We start from the raw sequence: 26306 nt of genomic DNA on the forward strand, positions 1-26306 counted from the left end.
AATTTCCCACATCTGCGAGCCCGCAGGTGCGAGGCCTTGAGCGTAGATGCGGAGATGAGGAGTTTGGGCTGGTTTCGCAGATGCGCACCTGGGACCGCAGATGCGAGGAAGGAGTCCGCAGGTGCGAAAGCTGGGTGATTAAGTGAGTTGTGCAGGTGTGGCTTCTTGGACCGCAGGTGCGGTCGCGCGGGTGCGAGAAAATGGCCGCAGGTGCGAAAAACCTGGGCAGAAACCATAAATAGAACCCTTCGCGAATTTTGGTCATTCTTCACAATTTCAACTCGGTTTTTGGAGCTTTTGGGAGAGATTTGAAGAGGGAATCAAGGGGATTTCGTTGAGGTAAGTTACTTGAGTCCTAATACTTGTATATATGGTGATTTTCCATTTTTTTAATCATGATAATTAGTAAAAATGAGGGGTTAGGGCTTGAAATATTTGGAGAGTAATTTAAGGTTTTGAAGGACCAAAACGATGTCGGATTTTGATGAATTTGGTATGGTTAGACTCGTGAGTGAATGAGCTTTCTAGTTTTGTAAATTTGGTCGGATTTCGAGATGTGGGCCGGGGGGACGGGTTTAAGCCAATTTCGGGTTTTGGTCTACTTTTGTAGTTTTTCTTGTGGAATTCATCCCATTAGCGCGTATTGATGGTATTGTACTGATTGTGAATATATTCAGAGCATTTGGAGGCCGATTCCAGAGGCAAGATCATTGCGGGTTAGAGATTCGACCGGTTTGAGGTAAGTAACGATTGTAAATCCAGTCCTGGGGGTATGAAACCCCGGATTTTGTATCATTCTACTATTTTGAAGTGACGCACATGCTACGTGACAGGCGTGTGGGCGTGCACTGTTGGGGATTTGTGACTTGGTACGTCCCGTAGCAACTGTAAAGTTGCATACTTTGTTGAAACCATTTGACACTTATATGTTTTAGAAAGAATTTCTGTAAATTGTGCTGAATGCTATGTTTTGGCCTTGCGCCAATGCTGTTTGGACCCTTAGGGGCTGTTTCTTACCATCCTCTCACTGTTTTCTATTGAAAATCTATACTCAGTCATATTTATACTTGTTTACCGCATAACTCAGTTTTATGACTCTATTTTGATGCATATAAATGTTTTGGGCCGAATGCCCTATTTTACTAAAATGCCCGAGTGGCTTGAGAGGTTTATGACTGAGTGAGGCCGAGGGCCTGATTTGTGAGGATGAGTGTGGATCGGGGCTGCCCGCCTGCAGCATATTTATGACTGAGTGAGGCCGAGGGCCTGATTGTGAGGATGAGTGTGGATCGGGGCTGCCCGCATGCAGCATACTTTATTATTATGGCACGTGAGTTGTCCGTACAGATTATAGCACTTGGGCTGAAGGAGCCCCTCCGGAGTCTGTACACACCTCCAGTGAGCGCAGGTACCTACTGAGTGCGAGTGCCGAGTGGTGAGTGACTAGGAGGCAAGAGTGATTGTGAGGTATGCCCGAGTGGCAAGAGTGATTGTGAGGTATGCCCGAGTGGCAAGAGTGATTATGAGGTATGCCCGAGTGGCACGAGTGACTGTGAGGTTTGCCCGAGGGGCTGTATATGAGTGATGTTTTGCCCGAGGGGATGTTTATGATTTCATCATTTTTGGTCACCTTTGCATTGAGCCTTTGTTTGAAAAACTGTTGGAAAAATGTCTTTAAATGATTTTTACTGGAACTAGGTTTAAACGAGATGTTTGATTCAAATCCTGATTTTTTTTAAGAGCATGTGGTATTTTACTGAGATTTCCTGATATGAACGTTATATTCTTTATTGCTCGTCACTACTGCTCAGTCTTTATTTATTGTTGTTACTTACCGAGTTGGCGTACTTACGCTGAGTTGGCGATCGCAGCCCCTGCTCTTCTCCCTCTTATCTTCCTCTAGTTGTATTTAGCCATTTTCCAAGCTGAGTTAGCCTTGATATTGTTAGACAGATTGTAGTATATGCTCATGACTAGTGACACCCCGATGTCGGGATTTTCTTTTCCGCACTTCTGTTTTTCTTTGATTTGAACTCTTTAAATGGAGGTTTTATGTTAAATAATCTTGAAATTTTCTTTGAAATGAAAATATCGTTTTGTTTTGGAAATGAGTCGGCTTGCCTAGTTCCATGATAAGTGCCATCACGACAGGGGTTAGTTTTGGGTTGTGATAGAGGCGGTACCTCGGTAGTGACCCTTGTTGATCTTTCTCTATTTGATGTACTTGTCTTTGGTTGTTTTATTTCCTTAACATGTCAAATCCTTGTTTTCTTCCGTGATGTATTATTTGCCTTGATTCTGTGTAGTTAACTTTTGGTATACTTCTTACTTGTTTCATTTCCGTTGTCATTATTATTATATTGTTAAATCTTTTGTCCTGTTTCTTATTATTTCCAGTAGGGCCTTGACCTGACTTCGTCACTACCCTACCGAGTTTAGGCTTGACACTTACTGGGTACCGTTGTGGGATACTCATGCTATGCTTCTGCATATTTTTTTGTATAGATCTAGGTACCTCCTATCAGTCCCGGCACCAGTGAGCTAGGTTCGTATTTGGAGACATAAAGGTACACATACTCGCATCCGTAGGCCTCGGAGTCACCTTCTATCCATTTCTATATTTTTCCTTCTTTACTAGATACAATTGTATAGGAATGACTTTGATATTGGCATAGAGCTTGTGACTTGTATTTCACCAGGTTTTGGGGGAAAATGTATGTGTTAAGCAGCGCAGTTTATTTTATATAGTTGTGGAGCATTTAGCGTTTATTTGATTTTTCAGTTATTTCTGCATGGTTGTTAGGCTTACCTAGTCTTAAAGACTAGGTGCCGTCACGACATCCTACTAAAGGGAATTTGGGTTGTGACAAGTTGGCTCTAGGTTCATAGGTGTCATGAGTCACAAACAAGTTTAGTAGAGTCTCGTGGATCGGTACGGAGACGTTTGTACTTATCTTCGGGAGGCTATGGAACTGTTAGGAAAAGTTTCACTTCTTTGATTCCTTATCGTGCGAATTTGCTGACTTCGGAATTCTAAATCTCTGTCTTTCTATTCTCTCACAGATGGTTAGGACACGCAAAGCTGGATCTGATGATCGACACTCGCGTCCCCTGCTAGAGCTGCGAGAGGTCGGGGCAGAGGCCGAGGAATGGCACGTGGTGCACTGCCCTGGGTTCTACAGTGGAGTCACCAGTAGCTCTAGTTGGAGAGCAAGCACCTGACACGCCTGTTACTACCCCTGCCCTTCAGGAGACTCTCTCCCAGGTTTTGAGCATGTTCGTCACTCTGGCTCAGGCGGGGTTGATTCCACTTGCTCCTGCCATATCTCAGGCTGGGGGAGGACCACATACTCCCACCGACCGTACCCTAAAGCAGCGAGTCCAGGTTGACCAGGTCCCAGAGATCATACTAGTACAACCGATTATCCCAGTTTAGCCCGAGGTTAGGGCAGCAGCTTCCGAGGGGGAGCAACTCAGGCTCGAGAGGTACAATAACTACCACCCTCCTACTTTCAGTGGGTTAGCTTCGGAGGATGCCAGTGGTTTTCTTGAGGAGGGCCACCGTATCCTTCGTACTATGGGTATTGTGGAATTGAGTGGAGTTGCTTTCACTACGTTCCAGCTTAAGGGAGCGGCTTATCAGTGGTGGCGGGCGTATGAGTTGGGCAGCCCGGCCGAGGCAACTTCACTCACCTGGAATCAGTTCTCAGAGATGTTCATGAGAGAGTTTGTTCCCTAGAGTCTTAGGGATGCTTGACACGCAGAGTTTGAGCAGTTGCGCCAGGGTTCTATGACCGTATCGGAGTATGCAGTCCGGTTCAGTGATTTGTCCAGGCATGCACCAACCATGGTTGCTATTTTTAGAGAGCGAGTTTGTTGATTTATTGAGGGGATCAACCCTGATATTAGATTCAGCATGGCCCGAGAGCTGGAGATGGACATCCCATACAAGTAGGTAGTGGAGATTTCCAGGAGATTGGAGGGTATGTGGGCCGGGAGAGAGAAGAGAGGGAGGCCAAGAGGCCTCGTGATTTTGACATATATAGTGGTGCCCGTGCACTAGTTGCAGCCCGTCATGGTAGAGGCTATGTGAGCCGCTCTGTTCATTCAGCACTTCCAGCTTCCAGCTTCCAGCGGTATTCCGGCCACTCCCAGGCCTCAGGTTCACCATTATGCACCGCCATTGTCTAGTGCACCTCCTGCACGGGGTGCTTTCAAGGGACAGTCCAGCTGACCAGGCATGAGCTAGCTCCAGCAGCCACGTCCTCCGAGAGCTTGTTTAGAGTGTGGTGACACTCATCATATGGTGAAGGATTACCCCAGACTCATAAGGGGTGCACCTCCACAGACTAATTAGGCCCCACGTATTCCACAGGGCCCTCAGGCTTCTTAGGTTATGGCCAACGCACCAGTTGCCACTCCACCTGCACCGCTAGCTAGAGGTGGAGGTCGGGCAGGTTGAGTTCACCCTAGAGGGGGAGGCCATGCCGGATATTATTCTCTTCCTGCTAGGACTGAGGCAGTTGCATCCAGCTCAATCATCATAGGTATTGTTCATGTCATGCCCTAACCTCGGGGAGCGCGACCGGCACTCAACAGAGTTACCCCGGTCAAGCAAGCCTGCAGAGTGCCGTCTACCCAAATCACCCATGAATATCGAGAAGAATACATTTCATTAATTAACACCAAGAGGGTTCATGAACAACACTAATTCCATCACCATTAGTTACTTCATTTATAATGTCTCAAAACACACACACTTTCATAGTTTGAAGTAGAAGATGTAACACACATACAACATTACTATCTTGACTTTCCCAATACTAATACACAACCCATACTATATCTACAGAGCCTCTAATAGATATAAAAGAGTACAATGATAGTGCCGGCAACAAGGCTCCAGCTATACCTCAAGACATAATATACATAAAACAAAAGATGCACAACCCCAAAATGAAGTGGGGCTCACTAAGTCAGCTGGGAAAAGAGTGTACCGCTATCAATGATCAATGCTTCCTGCTGTGGAACCACCTACATCCATTAAAGATACAGCATCCCCGGCAAAAGGGACGTTAGTACATATCTAATAGTACTAGTATGAAAACCAAAATATCTATTCAAGGACTTAGAAATACAACATGAATATGCTGAGTCATAGTAATAATAGGGCTTAGATAGCCATAAAAGTCATAGCAGATTTATTAAGAACTTCCAATAACATTTCAAGTCCAGGGTCCTCTACAACTACCTTTACACAAAGCGGCCTTTCAGCCTCACCCCAATGTATGTGGGTGGAGGTACAATCACAATGCCAGAAACTCTACACAAAGCAGCCCGCCGCCTCACCCCAATGTATACGGGTAGAGGTGTATTCACAATATCACAACTCTACACAAAGCGGCCCCGCCGTCTCACCCCAATGTATGCGGGTGGAGGTGTATTTACAATACCACAACTCTACACAAAACAGCCCCGTCACCTTACCCCAATGTATACAGGTGGAGGTATAACTACAATGCCACAACTCAAATTCCAAAATGATAATAATATGTACAAACAAGTTCTTTTCTAATCAACCGTTTGGCACCTTTGGCCTTAGCAAGTGTAAATTCATATGGTTCTATCATATGAGAAAATGCATAAGTACCCCCTTGAACTATAGTCAGATTTTCAGTGACACACTTTATCTTTGCGAGGATTTTATTGCCCCCTGAACTACTTTAAAATAGAATAAATACCTCCCTAAAAAGTCAAAAACAGATCTATTTCAAAGCTTTGAAAAATACGTGCCTATTGAGTGTATATATATTTTTTCTTATTCTTCCTTTTTCTCTTTATTTTTTTCTTCATTTGGTTTCTACTAGCCGCTGCTTGTCGGCGACAAACAAATTCCAAATGACACATTCTTCTTTTATGTTTTCTTTAGTTTTTCCATGTTCTTTTCCTCTTTCTTTCTTTCTTTCTTTCTTTCTTTCTTTCTTTCTTTCTGTGTCTTCTTCTCTCTTTTTTCAGTAGGGGTGGTTCTACACTACCAGTGCCACCATTGATACAGGGTGGTGTGGACTTCTGCAATGAATTTCAATAGCGGTGACAGGTTCAACATCAGAAAAAGAAGAAAACCCAGTCGTTGTGTAAATCGATCAACATAGAAGGTGTTTCAATGCTTTTATATGGTTTCCAATAGTGGATTGTCAAGTAGGTGATGAAATGGTGCAGAGGAAATGGGTTTATGGAGGTTCTAATGATATTTTTGATGGGTTTTGCCGCTAGCTGCCGGTGAAATATTCGTCCAGAAATTAATTGTATTTCCATTAAAAATTGAAAAACATTAACTCTATTTGACAAAAAGGTAGAAAAATAATTTTAAAAAAAGATACTATTAGCTTAAGTTAAAATATTAGTTAATTATGTGTACTAATTAAATGGAGAGTTGTCCAATTAAAAAATGACATGTGTCTATATTAATCAGATTTTACTTTACTTCTTTGCCTCACATGCCTCCAAGCGAATGAGCACTCTCTCCCTGCCACATCAGCATTAAAGTGTGTATTTATTCTATTTTAAAGTAGTTCAGGGGGACAATAAAAACCTCGCAAAGATAAAGTGTGTCACTGAAAATCCGACTATTGTTCAAAGGGGTACTTATGCATTTTCCCTATGAGAAATAAGTGCTTAATCACATTGATTTAATATAATACCTTCTTCCCACAAAAGGGTATAACATAATTAAGTCACAATAGACAATCTTTAACACATGAGGGTTCGGACATGTTATGCAATTTGAGAATCGATTTACTAGCTTGAACATCCCACATCAATAGCGTTGCAAGTTCAACTACACATGATAGAATTTTACAAGGATTCGGAAATTCCGATACTAGAAGAAGAGTTTAGCCTTCATACCTCGAAAGAGCTTTTCGTAATACAACAATAATTTTCCAACACTCCTAACGATGCCAATCTATAGAAGAGGAAAGAATTACAAGCACGATTAGAGAAATTTGTATGGCAAGGGCTGTTACAACTATGACACAACATTTTCCTCAATCAATTCAACAACAAAACCATCAAGATTGTTCAACAACTTCCCCACAATCTCTATTAGCTCATGCATGTGCTAATTCTACCCTTATCATCCATAATCAACCCCAAACAAATTGAAGAATTGGAGAAAGAAATTCTTACCTTTTTGAAGCCCTAACAAGTTTCTTTTGATGGAATTCCAAGGTTCGATCAAAGTAGAGTAGAGAAATCCTTAGTCCCCCCTTCCCTCTCTCTAGAATAGCTCTCTCATCTCTCTAAAATGTGAGGTAATCCCCCCAAAAATGAACCCTTAGGATAGATAAATGAAATGGGGGTCGGGTTATAAAATTGGAAAATAGACCCTCTGAAATCCGGACCGGGCTACAAACCAGGCTAAGCACGCTCTGTAGCAAGCTACAGACCAGGCTTCGCGACGGATATAGCTCGGTTTAGCACGCTATAGACCTTGTGCCGTGAGATCCATTGCACGGTCTAGTGTGCTACAGACCTGGCTTCGCGAGGTATATAGCACGGTCTAGCGTGCTACAGACCTGGCTTCGCGAGGTCAAAATGATTCAACTCCCCAACACGTTGTTCAATCCAAAAAGTCTGAAAATACAATACATTAGCTTATATAGGCACCACAGAACCTTAAATTACTTGCCGGAAATTTATGGGGCATTACATCCTTCCCCACTTAAGATCATTCGTCCTCGAATGAGGGGCAAAATTTGCCCTTGGAAACCAATGTGACTCAACTATTATACATACACAAAAAATTCCAAACTTTTGACTAACTCCCCAAATGTCCCAAAATTTTTGCCAGAGTTTCCCCTGTAACTGGGCCTATCCACCTGTCATAGAATCCCATAAACCAATCCTAACAACATATACATAATCCGATGATGCAATATAACATAAAAACAACACCAACCATGGCCTCATAAGCAATATATTACAATAAAAGAAATACCCTTAGCATAAGCTGTACAAATGATACGTAATTCTTAGGGAACAATTTCATAGAACGATTTTATAGCTATTCAAACAAATAAGGGTACTTCTTCTTCATTTCTTCCTCGGCCTCACAGGTGGCCTCTTCAACCTGCTGGTTTCGCCATAACACTTTCACTGAGGCAATTTCTTTATTTCTCAACTTTCGGACTTGCCAATCAATAATAGAAACTGGAATCTCTTCATAAGTCAATTCCTCATTAACCTCAATAGTCTCAACCGAAACAATGAGTGTCGAGTCTCCTACTACTTTCTTCAACATAGACACATGAAATACCGGGTGCACTAACGACATCTCAGGTGGTAGCTCATGCTTGTACGCCACCTCACCAATATTTCGAATGATTTTGTACGGTCCAACATACCTCGGACTAAATTTCCCTTTCTTACCAAATCGCATTACACCCTTCACGGGGGAACCTTCAAGAACACCCAATCATCTTATTTGAACTCCAAATCCCTACGACAAATATTTGAATAGGACTTATGACGACTCTGAGCAGTTTTCAACCTCTCCTTAATGATCTTAAACTTCTCCATAGCCTGATGCATGAGGTCCGGTCCTATCAACTCTGCTTCCCCAATATCAAACCACCCAATGGGAGATCTACATCTCCTACCATATAAAGCCTCGAGCGGTGCCATCTGAATGCTAGCATGATAAGTATTGTTGTAGGAAAATTCTATGAGTGGCAAATGATCATCCCAGCTACCTTTGAAGTCAAGAACACAAACGCGCAACATATCCTCAAGCGTCTGAATAGTTCGCTCTGCCTGCCCGTCAGTCTGCGGGTGAAAGGTTGTACTAAGATTCACCTGAGTACCCAAACCTTACTGAAACTTCTTCCAAAACTTAGTCGTGAACTGTGCCCCCTGATCTGAGATAATAGAAACTGGAGTGCCATGCAACCTGACTATTTACTTGATATACAACCGAGCATATTGTTATGCTGTGTCGGTAGCCTTAACAGGTAAGAAGTGTGTTGATTTCGTGAGTCGGTCCATAATTACCCCAACCGAGTCGAACTTGCGAGGCGTACGAAGCAGTCCCACCACAAAGTCTATATTGATCATCTCCCATTTCCACATCGGAATTTCTATGTTCTGTGCCAACCCACCGGACCTTTGGTGTTCGGCCTTCACTTGCTGACAATTTGGACATCTTACCACAAAGTCCGCTACATTCCTCTTCATATCATTCCACCAGTAGACTTCTTTAAGATCATGATGCATCTTTGTGGAGCTCGGGTGCACGGAATACCTAGAAGTGTGAGCCTCAGTCATGATTCTTTCCCAGAGACCATCCACATTTGGAACACATAGTCGCCCTTGGTACCTTAGTGTACCATCATCAATGCCAAGAGAAAAGGCCATGGTCTTATGTTTATGAATTTCCTCCTTCAAGTGTACTAACAACGGGTCGTTGTATTGCTTTTCCTTGACTTCAACAACAAGCAATGATTCAGCCCTATTTTGCACAATCACTCCTCCTTCACTAGAATCCGCAAGACAAACTCCCAAACTAGCCAACCGATGAACCTCCTTGGCCAACGACCTTTGATATGCCTCAAAATGAGCCAAAATACCCATAGATTTCCGGCTAAAAGTATCCGCTACAACATTAGCCTTCTCGGATGATACAGAATATCGACGTCGTAATCCTTGAGTAATTCAAGCCACCTTCTCTGCCTCAGATTCAACTCCTTCTGTTTGAAAATGTATTGAAGGCTCTTGTGGTCCGTGAGTATATCCACATGGACCCCATACAGATAATGACGCCAAATTTTCAATGCAAACACCACCTCCGCAAGCTCTAAGTCATGTGTTGGATAGTTCTTTTCATGATTCTTAAGTTGTCTAGAAGCATAAGCTATCACCTTGCCATGTTGCATTAATACACACCCAAGTTTGATTCTTGAAGCATCACAGTATACCACAAACCCATATGTACCCTCTGGTAGGGTCAACACCGGTACCGTAGTCAACCTCAATTTCAACTCCTGAAAGCTCATTTCACAAGCATCTAACCATTGGAACTTAACCGTTTTCTGCATCAATTTAGTCAACTGAGAGGCAAGGATAGAGAATCCCTCCACAAACTTTCTGTAATACCCAGCTAAGCCTAAGAAACAATGAATTACTGTTGGAGTTACGGGTCTAGGCCAATTCTTCACTGCTGCAATCTTCTGAGTATCAACCTTAATTCCTTCTCTGGACACGACGTGACCCAAGAATGAAACAGATTCAAGCCAAAATTCACACTTTGAAAACTTTGCATACAACTTATGCTGATACAGAGTCTGCAGCACTGCTCTGAGATGATCGGCATGGTCCTCTTGACTCTGTGAATATACAAGAATATCGTCAATGAACACTATCACGAAGGAGTCGAGAAAATGTTTGAAGACTCGATTCATAAGATCCATTAAAGATGCCGGGGCATTTGTTAGCCCAAAAGACATCACCAAAAATTCAAAATGTCCATATCGGGTTCTGAAAGCTGTTTTCAAAATATCCTGTTTCCTGATCTTCAATTGGTGATACCCGGATCTTAAATCAATTTTGGAGAAGTACTTAGTACCCTGCAATTGATCAAACAAATTATTTATCCTTGGTAGTGGGTACTTATTCTTGATCGTGACCTTGTTGAGCTGCCGATAGTCGATGCACATTCTTATTAATCCATCTTTCTTCCTTACAAAAAGGACAGGTGCGCCCCAAGGCAACACACTCGGCCGGATGAAACCTTTCTCTAACAAATCCTTCAATTGTTCCTTTAGCTTCTTCAATTCTGTCGGTGCCATTCTGTAGGGCAGAATAGATATAAGTTGTGTGACTGGCATCACATTAATCCCAAAATCAATCTCCATGTCCGGCGGGATCCCAGGGAACTTATCCAGAAAGACCTCCAGAAATTCATTCACAACCGGCACGGACTCAAGTGTAGGTGCCTCAACATCGGTGTCCGTAACCCGTACCAAATGGTAGATACACCCCTTATTAATTATCTTTGTGGACTTAAGGTAGGAAATAAACCTACCCTTCGGAACCACGGCATCCCCCTTCCATTCAATCACTGACTCATTTGGAAATTCAAGCCTAACAGTTCTGGTTTGACAATCAAGCTTAGCAAAACATGAATAAAGCCAATCTATCCCCATTATTACATCAAAATCAACCATCCTCAATTCAACGAGATCGGCCATGGTGTCCAGACCACGCACCGTGACAACACAATCCCTATAAACCCGCGCGGCCACAATAGACTCACCAACTGGAGTAGATACATAGAATGGCTCATAAAGCTATTCCGGTTCTATCCCAAATTCCATAGAAACATAAGGAGTGACATATGACAAAGTGGAACCGGGATCAATAAGAGCATATACATCATGAGATTGAATAGTCAATATACATGTGATGACATCTGGAGAAGCCTCTAAATCCCGATGCCTCCGCATATCATAAAATTTGTTGGGTCCTCCCTAACTCTGTGCACCACCCCTAGCTGCACCACGCCCTACGGGTGCTGGGGTGCCTCGAGCTGGAGGTGTTGTGGATGTAGTTGCCGCAGAACTAGCCGGCTGCGCTGTACCTCTGCCCATGATCCGGCGGGACGAGCGGCAATCCCTATGAATGTGACCCCTCACACCGCACTTGTAGCATATAGGTAGGTCTATGAAGCATGCCCCAAAGTGCATCCTCCCACACTTAAGGCATGAGAGCCTCCGCAACTGCTGGAATCTTCCTCCAGGTCGACCCTGCTGGTGGGGTCCCATGTTGCCCTGACTGGGACCGGGTGACTGTGCACTCATCGAAGACTGAGCGAATGATTGAGATAGCCCTGATGACCTCCCTTGAATGTTGACTTACCACCACCACCACCGGAAGAACCACTAAAATTGCCCGCGGACCAAGCCTTGCCGCTACCCTCATGCTCCCTTCTATTTTTCAGTTTACGATCCTCTGTAGCTTGATCAAACGCCACCATCTTCCTGTTGTTCATATCAGAATTCAAGGTAGTTATAGCGGCCTCATTAATAACCAAGGGGATAAGGCCCTGTACAAACCAACGCACCCTAGCCTCCATAGTTGGCAACATGTGAAAAGCATACTTGGACAGGCGCGCAAATTCCATATGGTACTCACACACATTCATGCTACCCTGCTTCAGGTTCTCAAACTCAGCGGCACGGGCTGCCTTAGTCTCAGCAAGCAATAAATGATCCATAAATGCATAGGTCATCGGTGAACTCACCCCACCTTACCAGAGGGCTCCTGTCACGCCCCAAACTAGGGGAGGCATGACTGGCACTCGATACTGTATTCGATCGAGTTAGCCACTAAACATACTAGCTAACTAGACTGGGGGCCCAACAGATCGGGCAGCACAACATCTGAAATACTAAGCCTGGACCGTAAGGTTATGACATGAATAACAATAAGCCATATAAACATTGGTAGACAAGCCAAAATAATAAAATACTAGCTGGCCGACGAGGCCGCGACTGAAGACATGCATGCCTACACACCTATATATACATGCCAAGACTATGGGCTAGAGACTGAAAGCAGCAAAAAAAGAAACCCAGAATATTGTGTCCACAATAGCCTCTAAGAGTGTCATAAGAACTATCGGGATAAGGCCCCAACTATACCCAAACTGTACAACAAAAGTAACCATCCTATGAAAGCTCCAAGAAGAGGTGAAGCTTATCAACTCACAGCTGAACCCCGAAATCCTAGCGGAGGGGTCGATCAAAGTCCCTACCTGGACCTGCACGCACGAAACAAAAATGCAGTGTCCCCAGGCAACGGGACATCAGTACGAATAAAAATATACTGGTATCTAAGGCAGAAAGTAGAATCATACATAGCTGATGTAAAAAGGTAATAAAGATACCACCTGACACTGAAACTCTGATAGCCTCCATGGCCGACATCCGACCTCATAGTAATAAAATATGCATGGTATGCTCGTGTAATCGTATGTCGTGAATACATATATATTGATGTAAATGCATGATATACCCAACCAAATGCTAGCAATGGCGGTCTCTCCCGGTAGCTAACCGGTATCATATTGCCAACCTGTGGCCATCTGTACAATATATATAGTCTTTCGGGCAAATAGGCCCCTTACCTCCGATTATAGCTCTAAGTCCATGCATAATATGTCATGTATGATATGAACTTTGAATGCACATAATAGGCCATAACAAGAACTTAGCCAACCTTGGCTCATTGGTACTCTTATTCTCATAATCTCATAATCACCTTCGTATCGCATACAAATGTCTTGTGGAACCTCATATCTTTTTTAATAAGTTTGAAAACTTAACTCGACTTTTAGAAACATAACTTAACTCTAAATATGTTCATAAAAAGCTTAAGGTGCTTCACTTAGTCCTTATACCTGATTTCTTGATAATTAGTAAAAGAAAGTATTTCAAAAAAATCAAATGTTTTAGTAGTTTAAACATAAAAATTATATTTGAGAATTTTGAAATCGACGTGTCACTTTAGAGATTTTAAAATGCACTTTAACAAGGAAGAAGGACTGATCGCAAATACTAAATGCCTTTATTTTTAAGTCACACAACCCAAAGACGAATAAGAATTCATATATATGGACATATATTTAAGAAAGCCGACAAAATGACATATATAGATGTCGAATACCCTTTTTAACCGAAACGAGTGGAATATCAACCTAATAGCATCATGAAAATACTTCAGCTACGATACCAATGCCTTTCACAGAAGGTCTTTCTAGCAACAGAATAGTAAAATATCACATTTGGCGTCTTAGGAATTTTCCAAAATTCGTGCTAAAAGGAAGGACGAAGCTTAGCCTTAACATACCTCTCCAACGAACGTCCGAATGCCTGTAGTTCCTTCATGAAAGTTGTTCCTTACGTCCTAAGCTTCGAAACCACTATATATATGTAGCTTATACGCACCTATAAACAGTTCATAAATGAGTTTAAATTGGCAGATTTGCCATATGACCCAAACTTGACGAAACGCCCGTAGAACTTTATAAAAACAATCATAAAAGAGTCCCAAGATGATTACCTTGGCAAACCAAGTATAAATCCTGAAGAACCAGTAAGAACAACAATTTCCTATCTTCCAAAAATAGCTCCAAACACAGCTAATAGAAGGGGAAAACGATTGCAAAGCGTAGAGATTGCGCTTCTAGGCACGAGGGCAAACTTTAACGATAGAAATCGTTAAAAACGCACCTTAATCACTCAAGAACACCATGAAACCCTCTCTTAAGCTTTCTCACTGTTTTGGGACGAAGATGAAATGTTTTGGGGTCTTAAAAGTCGGATTTTCCGATTTATACCACTTGTTTGACCCGACCCGGTTCGCGACCCGATTTCAGCCAGGACAGTCCGCGGTAAAACAGTCATAAATTTTTACTCCAATGTTGGTTTGATGTGAGATTTCTTTGGTTGCAAACTAGACTCGTAGACCTTCGATTTGGTAGGTTGTGGGTCCCATAACTTTTAATATATTGGGAAAAATGATCTGATACATTTGACCCAAAGTTTAGAAAATTTATTAGAGAAATTTCCAAAATTTAACATATGACCAGTGTGATATTATAATACCTCATAACACATTATTCTTAGCATATTATACACTCTTAGTCTTATCCCACATATGCAAGTTAACTTAAACCTTCCGAACGCGCGGGGTGCTACCCGAGCCATTTCTTTAACCATGAACCTTTGTTTAAGGGATTCCTTTGACTTAAAGCTTTAGAAGTTCCTTGATATTACCACACATTTTCAGTCTTATTATCCCAATGTGTTATACCCAATCATATATACCTAATATAACCACGCCACGTTACGTATATTACGTAAGAGAAGAGAGAAACACCTGGGGTCTCACAGTCCCTCCCCCCCTCCCCCCTAAGAACATTCGTCCGTGAATGGGTCAAGTCAATTCTTTGGTTTCATTTCTTATCCGCTAATACGTTATTTGCGAGGCTATATTTGTTATATTTGCAAAGCATAAATCAAATTCTGAAGATTCCAACTACTAGGCTTCGTATAGCTATCTCGCAATAAGAAATTTAAATTGCACTTTCAAGTCATTTAAAATCCAATTAAGTTGCTGTAAAGAAATAATTGGCAATTATTTAAATGCGACTCACTTTAAGTCGTAAATAGGTAGGGGTACTTCTTCCTCATTTCCTCCTCAGTTTCCCAGGTCATTTCCTCGATGTTGTTATTTCGCCATAACACTTTCACGGAAGCCACTTATTTAGTTCGAAGCTTCCTTACCTGCCGATCTAAAATAACTACTGGTACCTCTGCATAAGATAAGTCTTCAGCAATGTGAATATCCTCAATGGGCGTAATACGTGAAGGATCTTCAATGCACTTCCGCAACATAGATACATGAAACACAGGATGGACTTCTTCCAATTCTAAAGGCAAATCAAGCTCGTACGCCACCCTACCAATCCTCCGAATAATCTTATACGGTCCAACATACCTGGGGCTGAGCTTCCCCTTCTTTCCAAATCGCATGACGCCCTTCATAGGCGATACTTTCAGGAAAACCCAATCTTCTACATCAAACTCTAAGTCTCGTCGTCGAACATCTGCATAAGACTTTTGCCGACTTTGTGCTGTACGCAGCCGGTCTCTAATAAGTTTTACCTTTTCTATTGCTTGCTGGACTAAGTTAGGACCTAGCAACTCTGCTTCCCCGACCTCGAACCAACCGATCGGCGGCCTACACTTCCGCCCGTATAGTGCTTCGTAAGGAGCCATCTGAATACTAGCTTGGAAGCTGTTATTATAAGCGAACTCAATAAGAGGTAGATGATCATCCCAACTTCCTTTAAAATCTAGCACGCAGGCACGTAACATATCCTCAACTGTCTGAATAGTACGCTCTGCCTGTCCATCAGTTTACGAATGAAAAGCGGTGCTAAGATTTACCTGCATGCCTAAACCCTTCTGAAAAGATTTCCAAAAATATGCTATAAATTGAGCCCCTCGATCAGAGATAATAGATAATGGCACTCCGTGAAGGCGAACAATCTCTCGAATGTAAAGCTTGGCATAATCCTCGGCTGAATATGTCGTCCTGACTGGCAGGAAATGAGCAGATTTTGTAAGCCTATCAATAATTACCCAAATAGAATCATACCTCCATGGAGTGCGAGGCAAACCAGTGATGAAGTCCATATTTATCATGTCCCATTTCCATAATGGAAGCTCAATACACTGAGTTAGGCCTCCAGGCCTCTGATGTTCGGCTTTAACTTGCTGGCAGTTGGGACATTGGGCTACCATCTCCGCGATATCGTTTTTCATTCCATTCCACCAATAGATCTATCGAAGGTCCCGATATATCTTTGTCGCTCCGGGATGAACTGCATATCTAGAATAATGGGCCTCCGAAAGAATCTTGGCATGGAGCTCTCCTACTGACGGTACACATAAGCGGCCCTGGTATCTAAGGACTCCATCTCCAGTTAGCTCAAATAAAGGTTGTCGCTGCTGTGGAATACTTTCCCTCAGTTTTATAAGCTCAGGATCCTCGTGTTGTCGCTCTTTCACTTCAGTAACAAAAGAAGATTTTGCCGTATTCTGAACGAGAATGCGTCCACCCTCTGCATCTACCAAACGCACCTGCAAACTAGCTAGCTGGCATAGATATTTGGTCATCTTGACCTTATCAGCTTCAACATGGCTTAGACTGCCCATGGACTTCCGGCTAAGGGCATCAACAATAATATTAGCTTTGCCGGGATGATATAAAATATCAACATCATAGTCCTTTAGTAATTCTAGCCATCTTCTTTGTCGTAGGTTCAGCTCCCTCTGTTTAAATAAATACTGAAGGCTCTGGTGGTCGGTGAAAACATCCCCATATAGATAATGCCGCCAAATCTTTAGGGCAAATACAACTGCGGCTAACTCAAGATCGTGCGTAGGATAGTTCTGTTCATGTTTTCGCAACTGTCTGGAGGCGTACGTGATAACCTTACCATGCTGCATAAGAACACAACCTAGGCCAATTCTCGAGGCATCACAATATACAACATAACCCTCGGTGCCATCCGGAAGAGTCAAGACAGGTGCCGTAGTAAGCCTTTTCTTTAGTTCCTGAAAACTTTGTTCACATGCCTTAGTCCACTGAAACTTAGCTCCATTATGTGTCAGTTTCGTCAATGGTGCAGAGATAGAGGAAAATCCCTCCACAAACCTTCGGTAATACCCTGCCAAGCCTAAAAAGCTATGAACCTCTGTCGGATTCAAGGGCCTCGGCCAAGTCATCACAGCTTCAATCTTTTGGCCATCAACCTTGATACCATCCCCGGTAATAACATGACCAAGAAAAGCTACAGAAGTTAGCCAAAATTTACATTTAGAGAATTTAGCATATAACATGTAGTCCTGGAGAGTCTGCAATACAACTCGCAAGTAGTCTGCATGCTCGGCTTCCGATCGCGAATATATCAGGATGTCGTCAATAAACACAATCACAAATTCATCTAAGAATGGTTTGAATACCCGGTTCATAAGATCCATAAAGGCTGCTGGGGCATTTGTAAGCCCGAAAGACATGACAAGGAATTCAAAATGGCCATACCTCATCCTAAATGCTGTTTTTGGGATATCAATATCCCTGACTCGTAGCTGATGATAACCGGATCGCAAGTCGATCTTCGAAAAGCATTTGGCACCTTGTAACTGGTCGAACAAGTCATCAATCCATGGAAGAGGATACTTATTCTTGATAGTGACTTTATTTAGTTGCCTGTAGTCAATGCACATCTGCAAGGACCCATCTTTCTTTCGAACAAAGAGCACCGGAGCACCCCATGGGGATGTACTTGGCCTAATAAAGCCTTTATCGAGCAAGTCCTTCAGTTGTTCCTTCAATTCCCTTAGCTCTGTAGGAGCCATTCTGTAGGGAGGAAGGGATATAAGCTGCGCATCAGGAAGCAAATCTATAGCAAAATCGATTTCCCTTTCGGGGGGAATTCCTGGAAGCTCGTCAGGGAATACCGTTGGGAATTCATTCACAATAGGAACTGACTAAAGAGTCGCTGGCTCCTTATCTATATCCCTTTCCATTCAAAGAAAGGCTCACCAGGAAAATGAAATCGGACCAACTTTGCACGACAATCAATATTAGCCTAACAAGCTGCCAACCAATCCATACCCATAATGACATCGAAGTCTAGCATAACCAATTCAACTGTGACAATATCTGGGGATCCCTCTGAATCCTGTCGGCCTGTGAGTGCATAAAAGAAATTCTGGCCACCACTAGAACCTGAGGTGTCTCCTCCACCTCTCCCCCTACCACGGCCCTGAGTAGACTGTGGACCTGGTCGGGGAGCACGGACTGAGGGCGAAGAGGCTGCTGTGAATCCTGAAGGCTGTGCTGGTGTACCTCTGCCTAACCCTGGGCACCGGCTAATATAATGTCATGTCTGCCCACAATGAAAACATGCACTCGAACCCTGTCTAAATTTCCCGATGTGCAGCTTACCGCACTGAGCACATGGAGGAGTAAGCTATCTCATCTATGCAGAACGCTCCTATCGACAGCCCTCAGGCTGGCCTGAGCTCTGCCCCGGTCCTGACTGAATATAACGATCAAACCGCTGGCCCTGCATCTGTGGTGGGAAACTACCTGCTGACCGAGGTGGATATCGATGGAGTGGGGGGCCTAAAATCAACTCGTGGCTCCCTATAAGACCCCATAGTATGAGCCCTCTTACTCTGCTCCCTATCCCTGCGAGTATCACGAATCCGACAGGAAAGGTCCTCTGTAGTCTGAACGAAAGCCTGTATGCGGGAAATATCTACATCATCTGATAGGGATGCAACCCTACAGTCTCTAATCAGATGATCCCCCAAACCATCCATATAATGATGAACTCTAGCCCTCATGGTACATACTATATCTGGTGCATACCTTGCCAAAGAATTAAACTTATGGCTATAATCCCTCACACTCATATCCCCCTACTTTAGGCTAAGAAACTGGTCAAGACGGGCCTCCCGAACCTCCCGTGGCAAATAATGGGCTAAAAAAGCCTCGGAGAAGTCCTCCCACTCTGTTGGCGGAGCATCAGGTCCTCTAGATCTCTCCCATGCCTCATACCATAGGACGACTACATCACGTAGTCGAAAAGAAGCCAACTCCACAGCCTCGGTGACGGAGGCATGCATCACCCTCAATACTCTATACATATGGTCTATAAAGTCCTGGGGATCCTCAGTGGTACTGGATCCTGTAAATAATAGAGGGGCCAAGTGAAGAAACTCTCGTACCGTCGAGCTTCCTATCCAATCTCTCCGGGCATCTGCTCCTGACTCTAGCTGTCGCTCATGAATAGAAACCATCCTAGTCAGCAATTGAACAGCCTCCCTCATCCCCTGCTCCCCAGTCTCTGATGGGGGAACAATAGGTGCTGGAGGTCCTGTGTCTCTAGCTGCCTCAGGTACCAATGGAACTGGTGAGGCTGGGGGTACTGCATCTCCCTGGGCTCCAACAAATGCTGGGGAAGCTGAAACTAGGGGTACTGGAGACTCACTGTGAGCCTCTAAGGGAAATCTATCCCTCTGACCCGGTGAGGAACGACTGGTACCTTCTCCCGAATCCATACCTATCTCTCGCTGTGCCATCTCCTGAGCGTAGGTAGTCTGTTAGATAGGAAACACAAAGCACGATTTAGATTTCATATGTTCTTATAACTTCGCTCTATAGCACGATCTATTAATTGAAAGAAATGTAACCATTCCTAAATGCCTCATAGCCTCCTGATTATAAGTGTGGTGCACAACACACCCATAAGCAAGACTCTACTAGACACGGCTTGTGGACTCCCTGGGATACGACCTGCTCTGATACCAAGTTTGTCACGCTCCAAACTAGGGGAGGCACTACTGGCACTCGATACTCTATTCGATCGAGTTAGCCACTAAACATACTAGCTAACTAGACTGGGGGCCCAACAGATCGGGCAACACAACATCTGAAATACTAAGCCTGGACTGTAAGGTTATGATATGAATAACAATAAGCCATATAAACATAGGTAGACAAGCCAAAATAATAAAATACTAGCTGGCCGATGAGGCCGCGACTGAAGACATACATGCCTACACACCTATATATACATGCCAAGCCTATGGGCTGGAGACTGAAAGCAGCAAAAAAAGAAACCCAGAATATTGTGTCCACAATAGCCTCTAAGAGTGTCATAAGAACTGTCGGGATAAGGCCCCAACTATACCCAAACTGTACGACAAAAGTAACCATCCTATGAAAGCTCCAGGAAGAGGTGGAGCTTACCAACTCACAGCTGAACCCCGAAATCCTAGCGGAGGGGTCGATCAGAGTCCCTACCTGGACCTGCACGCACGAAACAAAAATGCAGTGTCCCCAGGCAACGGGACATCAGTACGAATAAAAATATACTGGTATCTAAGGCAGAAAGTAGAATCATACATAGCTGATGTAAAACGGTAATAAAGATACCACCTGACACTGAAACTCTGATAGCCTCATACATCCGACCTCATAGTAATAAAATATGCATGGTATGCTCGTGTAATCGTATGTCGTGAATACATATATATTGATGTAAATGCATGACATACCCAACCAAATGCTAGCAATGGCGGTCTCTCCTGGTAGCTAACCGGTATCATATTGCCAACCTGTGGCCATCTGTACAATATATATAGTCTTTCGGGCAAATAGGCCCCTTACCTCCGATTATAGCTCGAAGTCCATGCATAATATGTCATGTATGATATGAAATTTGAATGCACATAATAGGCCATAACAAGAACTTAGCCAACGTTGGCTCATTGGTACTCTTATTCTCATAATCTCATAATCACCTTCGTATCGCATACAAATATCTCGTGGAACCTCATATCTTTTTTAATAAGTTTAAAAACTTAACTCGACTTTTAGAAAGATAACTTAACTCTGAATATGTTCATAAAAAGCTTAAGGTGCTTCACTTAGTCCTTATACCTGATTTCTTGATAATTAGTAAAAGAAAGTATTTCAAAAAAAATCAAATGTTTTAGTAGTTTAAACATAAAAATTATATTTGAGAATTTTGAAATCGACGTGTCACTTTAGAGATTTTAAAATACACTTTAACAAGGAAGAAGGACTGATCGCAAATACTAAATGCCTTTATTTTTAAGTCACACAACCCAAAGACGAATAAGAATTCATATATATGGACATATATTTAAGAAAGCCGACAAAATGACATATATAGATGTCGAATACCCTTTTTAACCGAACGAGTGGAATATCAACCTAATAGCATCATGAAAATACTTCAGCTACGATACCAATGCCTTTCACAGAAGGTCTTTCTAGCAACAGAATAGTAAAATATCACATTTGACGTCTTAGGAATTTCCCAAAATTCGTGCTAAAAGGAAGGATGAAGCTTAGCCTTAACATACCTCTCCAATGAACATCTGAATGCCTGTAGTTCCTTCACGAAAGTTGTTCCTTACGTCCTAAGTTTCGAAACCACTATATATATGCAGCTTATACGCACCTATAAATAGTTCATAAATGAGTTTAAATCGGCAGATTTGCCATATGACCCTAACTTGACGAAACGCCCATAGAACTTTATAAAAACGATCATAAAAGAGTCCCAAGATGATTACCTTGGCAAACCAAGTATAAATCCTGAAGAACCAGCAAGAACAACAATTTCCTATCTTCCAAAAATAGCTCCAAACACAGCTAATAGAAGGGGAAAACGATTGCAAAGCGTAGAGATTGCGCTTCTAGGCACGAGGGCAAACTTTAACGATAGAAATCGTTAAAAACGCACCTTAATCACTCAAGAACACCATGAAACCCTCTCTTAAGCTTTCTCATTGTTTTGGGACGAAGATGAAATATTTTGGGGTCTTAAAAGTCGGATTTTCCGACTTATACCACTTGTTTGACCCGACCCGGTTCGCGACCCGATTTCAGCCCGGACAGTCCGCGGTAAAACAGTCATAAGGTTTTACTCCAATGTCGGTTTGATGTGAGATTTCTTTGGTTGCAAACTAGACTCGTAGACCTTCGATTTGGTAGGTTGTGGGTCCCATAAATCTTTATATATTAGGAGAAATGATCTGATACATTTGACCCAAAGTTTCAAAAATTTATTAGAGAAATTTACGATAACTTTTGCCGACCTTTATTTCGCAACTTGCTTGACTCCAAAACTTAACATGTGACCAGTGTGATATTATAATACCTCATAACACATTATTCTTAGCATATTATACACTCTTAGTCTTATCCCACAGGTGCAAGTTAACTTAAACCTTCTAAATGCGCGGGGTGCTACCCGAGCCATTTCTTTAACCATGAACCTTTGTTTAAGGGATTCTTTTGACTTAAAGCTTTAGTTTAGTTCCTTGATATTACCACATATTTTCAGTTTTATTCTCCCAATGTGCTATACCCAATCATATATACCTAATATAACCACGCCACGTTACGTATATTACGTAAGAGAAGAGAGAAACACCTGGGGTCTCACAGCTTCCCTCCTCACGGGCATCCTCCCACATCTCGAACCAATAATAGGCCACCCCTTTCAGGCGGTAGGAGGCCAACTCCACTCCCTCCGTCTCAGTAGCACGCATAGCTCGGAGAGTCTAGTGCATCTCATCAATAAAGTCCTTGGGGTCCTCCTCATGATCAGTACCTGTGAATACTAGAGGATCCAACTGGAGAAACCTGTTCACCCTGGAACTAGTGTAATCCCCTGCCTGACTAGAAGAAGTAGGTACAACATTTGATCTCTGGGCCTGGGAGGCCACTATCTGAGCCAACATATGTATGTCTCCCCTAAGATCCCCATCAGTAATAGCAAGACCAACAGCTGGAGCTGGAGGTGGAACTGGAATATCAGTTGGAGGAATCGATGCACCCTCAGTGGGCGTAGGAACTGGTGCAGTCTGAGCAGGAGTAGTAGAATTGGGCAGGGTAGTAGTTAGGGAATTATCCTCACCCCTAGTGTGCTCACCCGCATCACCAAGTATAGGATCAACCGCCACTCCTGGGGTGAGATTGGCTCTCTGGACAGTTTTTGCCTTCTTCTTAGGTGTCATATACTGAAAATTAGAACAACGCACGGGTTAAAGGAGGAACAATCTTACAATCAGCTTTATCGCACGATTGAGAACATCAAAGAAGGGTATTATTCCTACATGCCCAAGTAGCCTCCTCATTATAGATGTGGTCAAACACGCACCGATAAGAAGGACTCTACTAGATACGGCTCTGAGACATCCTAAGATACTTTAAAACTTTAGGCTCTGATACTAAGTTTGTCATGCCCCAACCTCAGGGAGCGCGACTGGCGCTAAACAGAGTTACCCCGGTCGAGCAAGCATGCACAGTGTCGTCTACCCAACTCACCCATGAATAACGAGAAGAATACATTTTATTAATTAACACCAAGAGGGTTCATGAATAACACTAATTCCATCACCATTAGTTACTTCATTTATAATATCCCAACACACACACATTTACATAGTTTGAAGTAGAAGATGTAACACACATACAACATTACTATCTTGAATTTCCCAATACTAATACACAACCCATACTATATCTACAGAGCCTCTAATAGATATAAAAGAGTACAATGATAGTGCTGGCAATAAGGCTCCAGCTATACCTCAAGACATAATACACACAAAACAAAATATGCACAACCCCAAAATGAAGTGGGGCTCACTAAGTCAGCTGGGAAAAGAGTGTACCGCTATCACTGATCAATGCCTTCTGCTGTGGAACCACCTGCATCCATTAAAGATGCAGTGTCCCCGAAATATCTATTCAAGGACTAGTATGAAAACCAAAATATCATTTTCTGGTATTGTGATTGCACCTCCACCCACATACATTGGGGTGAGGCGGCAAGGCCGCTTTGTGTAAAGGTAGTTGTAGAGGACCCTCGACTTTCTTATATCTGCTTTGACTTTTATGGCTATCTAGGCCCTATTATTGTTACTATGACTCATTATATTCATGTTATATTTCCAAGTCCTTGAATAGATATTTTGGTTTTCATACTAGTACTACAACTCTACACAAAGCGGCCCCGCCACCTCACCCCAGTGTATGCGGGTGGAGGTGTATTCACAATACCATAACTCTACACAAAGCTGTCACACTGCCTCACCCCAATGTATGCGGGTGGAGGTGTAACCACAATGCCATAGCTCGAATTCCAAAATGATAATAATATGTACAAAAGAGTTCCTTTCCAATAAACCATTTGGCACCTTTGGCCTTAGCAAGTGTAAATTCATAAGGTTCTATCATATGAGAAATAAGTGCTTAATCACATTGATTTCATACAATACCTTCTTCCCACAAAGGGTATAACATAATTAAGTCACAATTGACAATCTTTAACACATGAGGGTTCGGACACGTTATGCAATTTGAGAATCGATTTACTAGCTTAAACATCCCATATCAATAGCGTTTCAAGTTTAACTACACATGATAGAATTTTACAAGGACTCGAAAATTCTGATACTAGAAGAAGAGTTTAGCCTTCATACCTCGAAAGAGCTTTTCGTAATGCAACAATAATTTCCCAACACTCATAACGATTCCAATCTATAGAAGAAGAAATAATTACAAGCACGATTAGAGAAATTTGTATGGCAAGGGCTGTTACAACTATGATCCAACCTTTCCCTCAACCAATTCAATAACAAAACCACTAAAGATTATTCAACAACTTCCCCACAATCTTTATTAGCTCATGCATGTGCTAAATCTACCCTTATCACCCATAATCAACCCCAAACCCGAAATTGAAGAATTGGGGAAAGAAATTAATACCTTTTTGAAGCCCTAGCAAGTACTTTTTGATGGGATTCCAAGGTTCGATCAAAGTAGAGTAGAAAAATCCTTAGTCATCCCTTCCCTCTCTCTAGAATAGTTGTCTCATCTCTCTAAAATGTCAGGTAATCCCCCAAAAATGAACCCTCGGGCTAGATAAATGAAATGGGGGTCGGGTTATAAAATTGGAAAAATGGACCCTCTGAAATCCGGACCGGGCTACAGACCAGGCTAAGCACGCTCTGTAGCGAGCTACAGTCCAGGCTTTGTGAGCTCTATAGCGAGCTACAGACTAGACTTCACGAGGGATATAGCACGGTCTAGCGCACTACAGACCTTGCGCCGCGAGCTCTATAGCACGGTCTAGCGCGCTACAGACCTTGCACCGCGAGCTCTATAGCACGGTCTAGCGCGCTATAAACCTGGTTTCGCGAGGTATATAACACAGTCTAGCGTGCTACAAACCTGGCTTCACGAGGTCTAAACGATTCAACTCCCCAACACGCTGTTCAACACAAAAATTCTGAAAATACAATACATTAGCCTACATATGCACCACGGAACCTTAAATTTCTTGCCGGAAATTTACGGGGCCTTACAGTTCTGGTTTGTCATAGAGATGCATCAATTGTATTTGATCCAGGCTCCACTTATTCCTATGTATCATCTTACTTTTCTCCATATTTGGGTATATCCCGTGATTCTTTGAGTTCTCTTGTCTATGTGTCCACGCCCGTGGGAGATTCTATTGTTGTTGACCATGCGTATCAGTCGTGTTTAGTTGTTCTTGGAGGTTTTGAGACCGGAGTTAATCTATTGTTGCTCAGTATGGTAGGTTTTGATGTTATTTTGGGCATGGACTAGTTGTCTCTTTATCATGCTATACTTGATTGTCATGCCAAGACGGTGACGTTGGCTATGCCAGGGTTGCCGTGGTTGGAGTGGAAGGGTGCTTTAGGTTACGTTCCTAGCAGGGTTATCTCATACAAGGTGGGTCCTCCCCTGGACTCTTTATTGTGAAAACACTGTTATTGTTTGGTTTCTCTAGCAAGTTGTGATATTGGGCACTTTAGGTGCGAATTGTGATGCGTTGCGATATTGATACGCATGTGGTGGTATAAGGTTTTGGGGTTGAAACGCATGCGGTGAGATAAGGTGGGCTTGATACGCGTGGCTAGTAGGGGAACTACTAGAAGTCTTGTGGTGTGATAAGGTGGGCTAAAATGCGGGATGCTATTTCGGAAAAATAATTTTCAAAACTAAATGTAAAGGCTCCCGCAGTGATATAAGGAAAGATTGTGAGTTATTCTTGTAATTTGGGACTACGAGGCGGTACATCGGTAGTGACCCTTGTT

General features: G+C 42.8%; 4 protein-coding genes across 4 annotated transcripts; all 4 read right to left on the minus strand.

Moving 5' to 3' along the window:
* Positions 1–10323: 10323 nt before the first annotated feature.
* Positions 10324–11246, minus strand: LOC138907298 (uncharacterized). Its single transcript, XM_070197894.1, has 2 exons — positions 10787–11246; positions 10324–10382 (listed from the first exon to the last, which is right to left on the minus strand). The coding sequence occupies exons 1-2, from the start codon at positions 11244–11246 to the stop codon at positions 10324–10326; spliced, it is 519 nt and encodes a 172-aa protein (XP_070053995.1).
* A 605-nt stretch (positions 11247–11851) lies between these two features.
* LOC138907304 (uncharacterized) lies at positions 11852–12286 on the minus strand. Its single transcript, XM_070197898.1, has one exon. It carries the CDS (start codon positions 12284–12286, stop codon positions 11852–11854), a length of 435 nt encoding a protein of 144 aa, XP_070053999.1.
* A 4120-nt stretch (positions 12287–16406) lies between these two features.
* Positions 16407–16781, minus strand: LOC138907311 (uncharacterized). The gene has a single exon (XM_070197905.1). It carries the CDS (start codon positions 16779–16781, stop codon positions 16407–16409), a length of 375 nt encoding a protein of 124 aa, XP_070054006.1.
* Positions 16782–17931: 1150 nt separating this feature from the next.
* Positions 17932–19052, minus strand: LOC138907314 (uncharacterized). Its single transcript, XM_070197912.1, has 3 exons — positions 18812–19052; positions 18247–18492; positions 17932–18011 (listed from the first exon to the last, which is right to left on the minus strand). The coding sequence occupies exons 1-3, from the start codon at positions 19050–19052 to the stop codon at positions 17932–17934; spliced, it is 567 nt and encodes a 188-aa protein (XP_070054013.1).
* Between the last annotated feature and the right edge of the window lie 7254 nt (positions 19053–26306).

This window comes from Nicotiana tomentosiformis, chromosome 1, assembly GCF_000390325.3.
Source record: "Nicotiana tomentosiformis chromosome 1, ASM39032v3, whole genome shotgun sequence".
Classification (NCBI taxonomy): domain Eukaryota; kingdom Viridiplantae; phylum Streptophyta; class Magnoliopsida; order Solanales; family Solanaceae; genus Nicotiana; species Nicotiana tomentosiformis.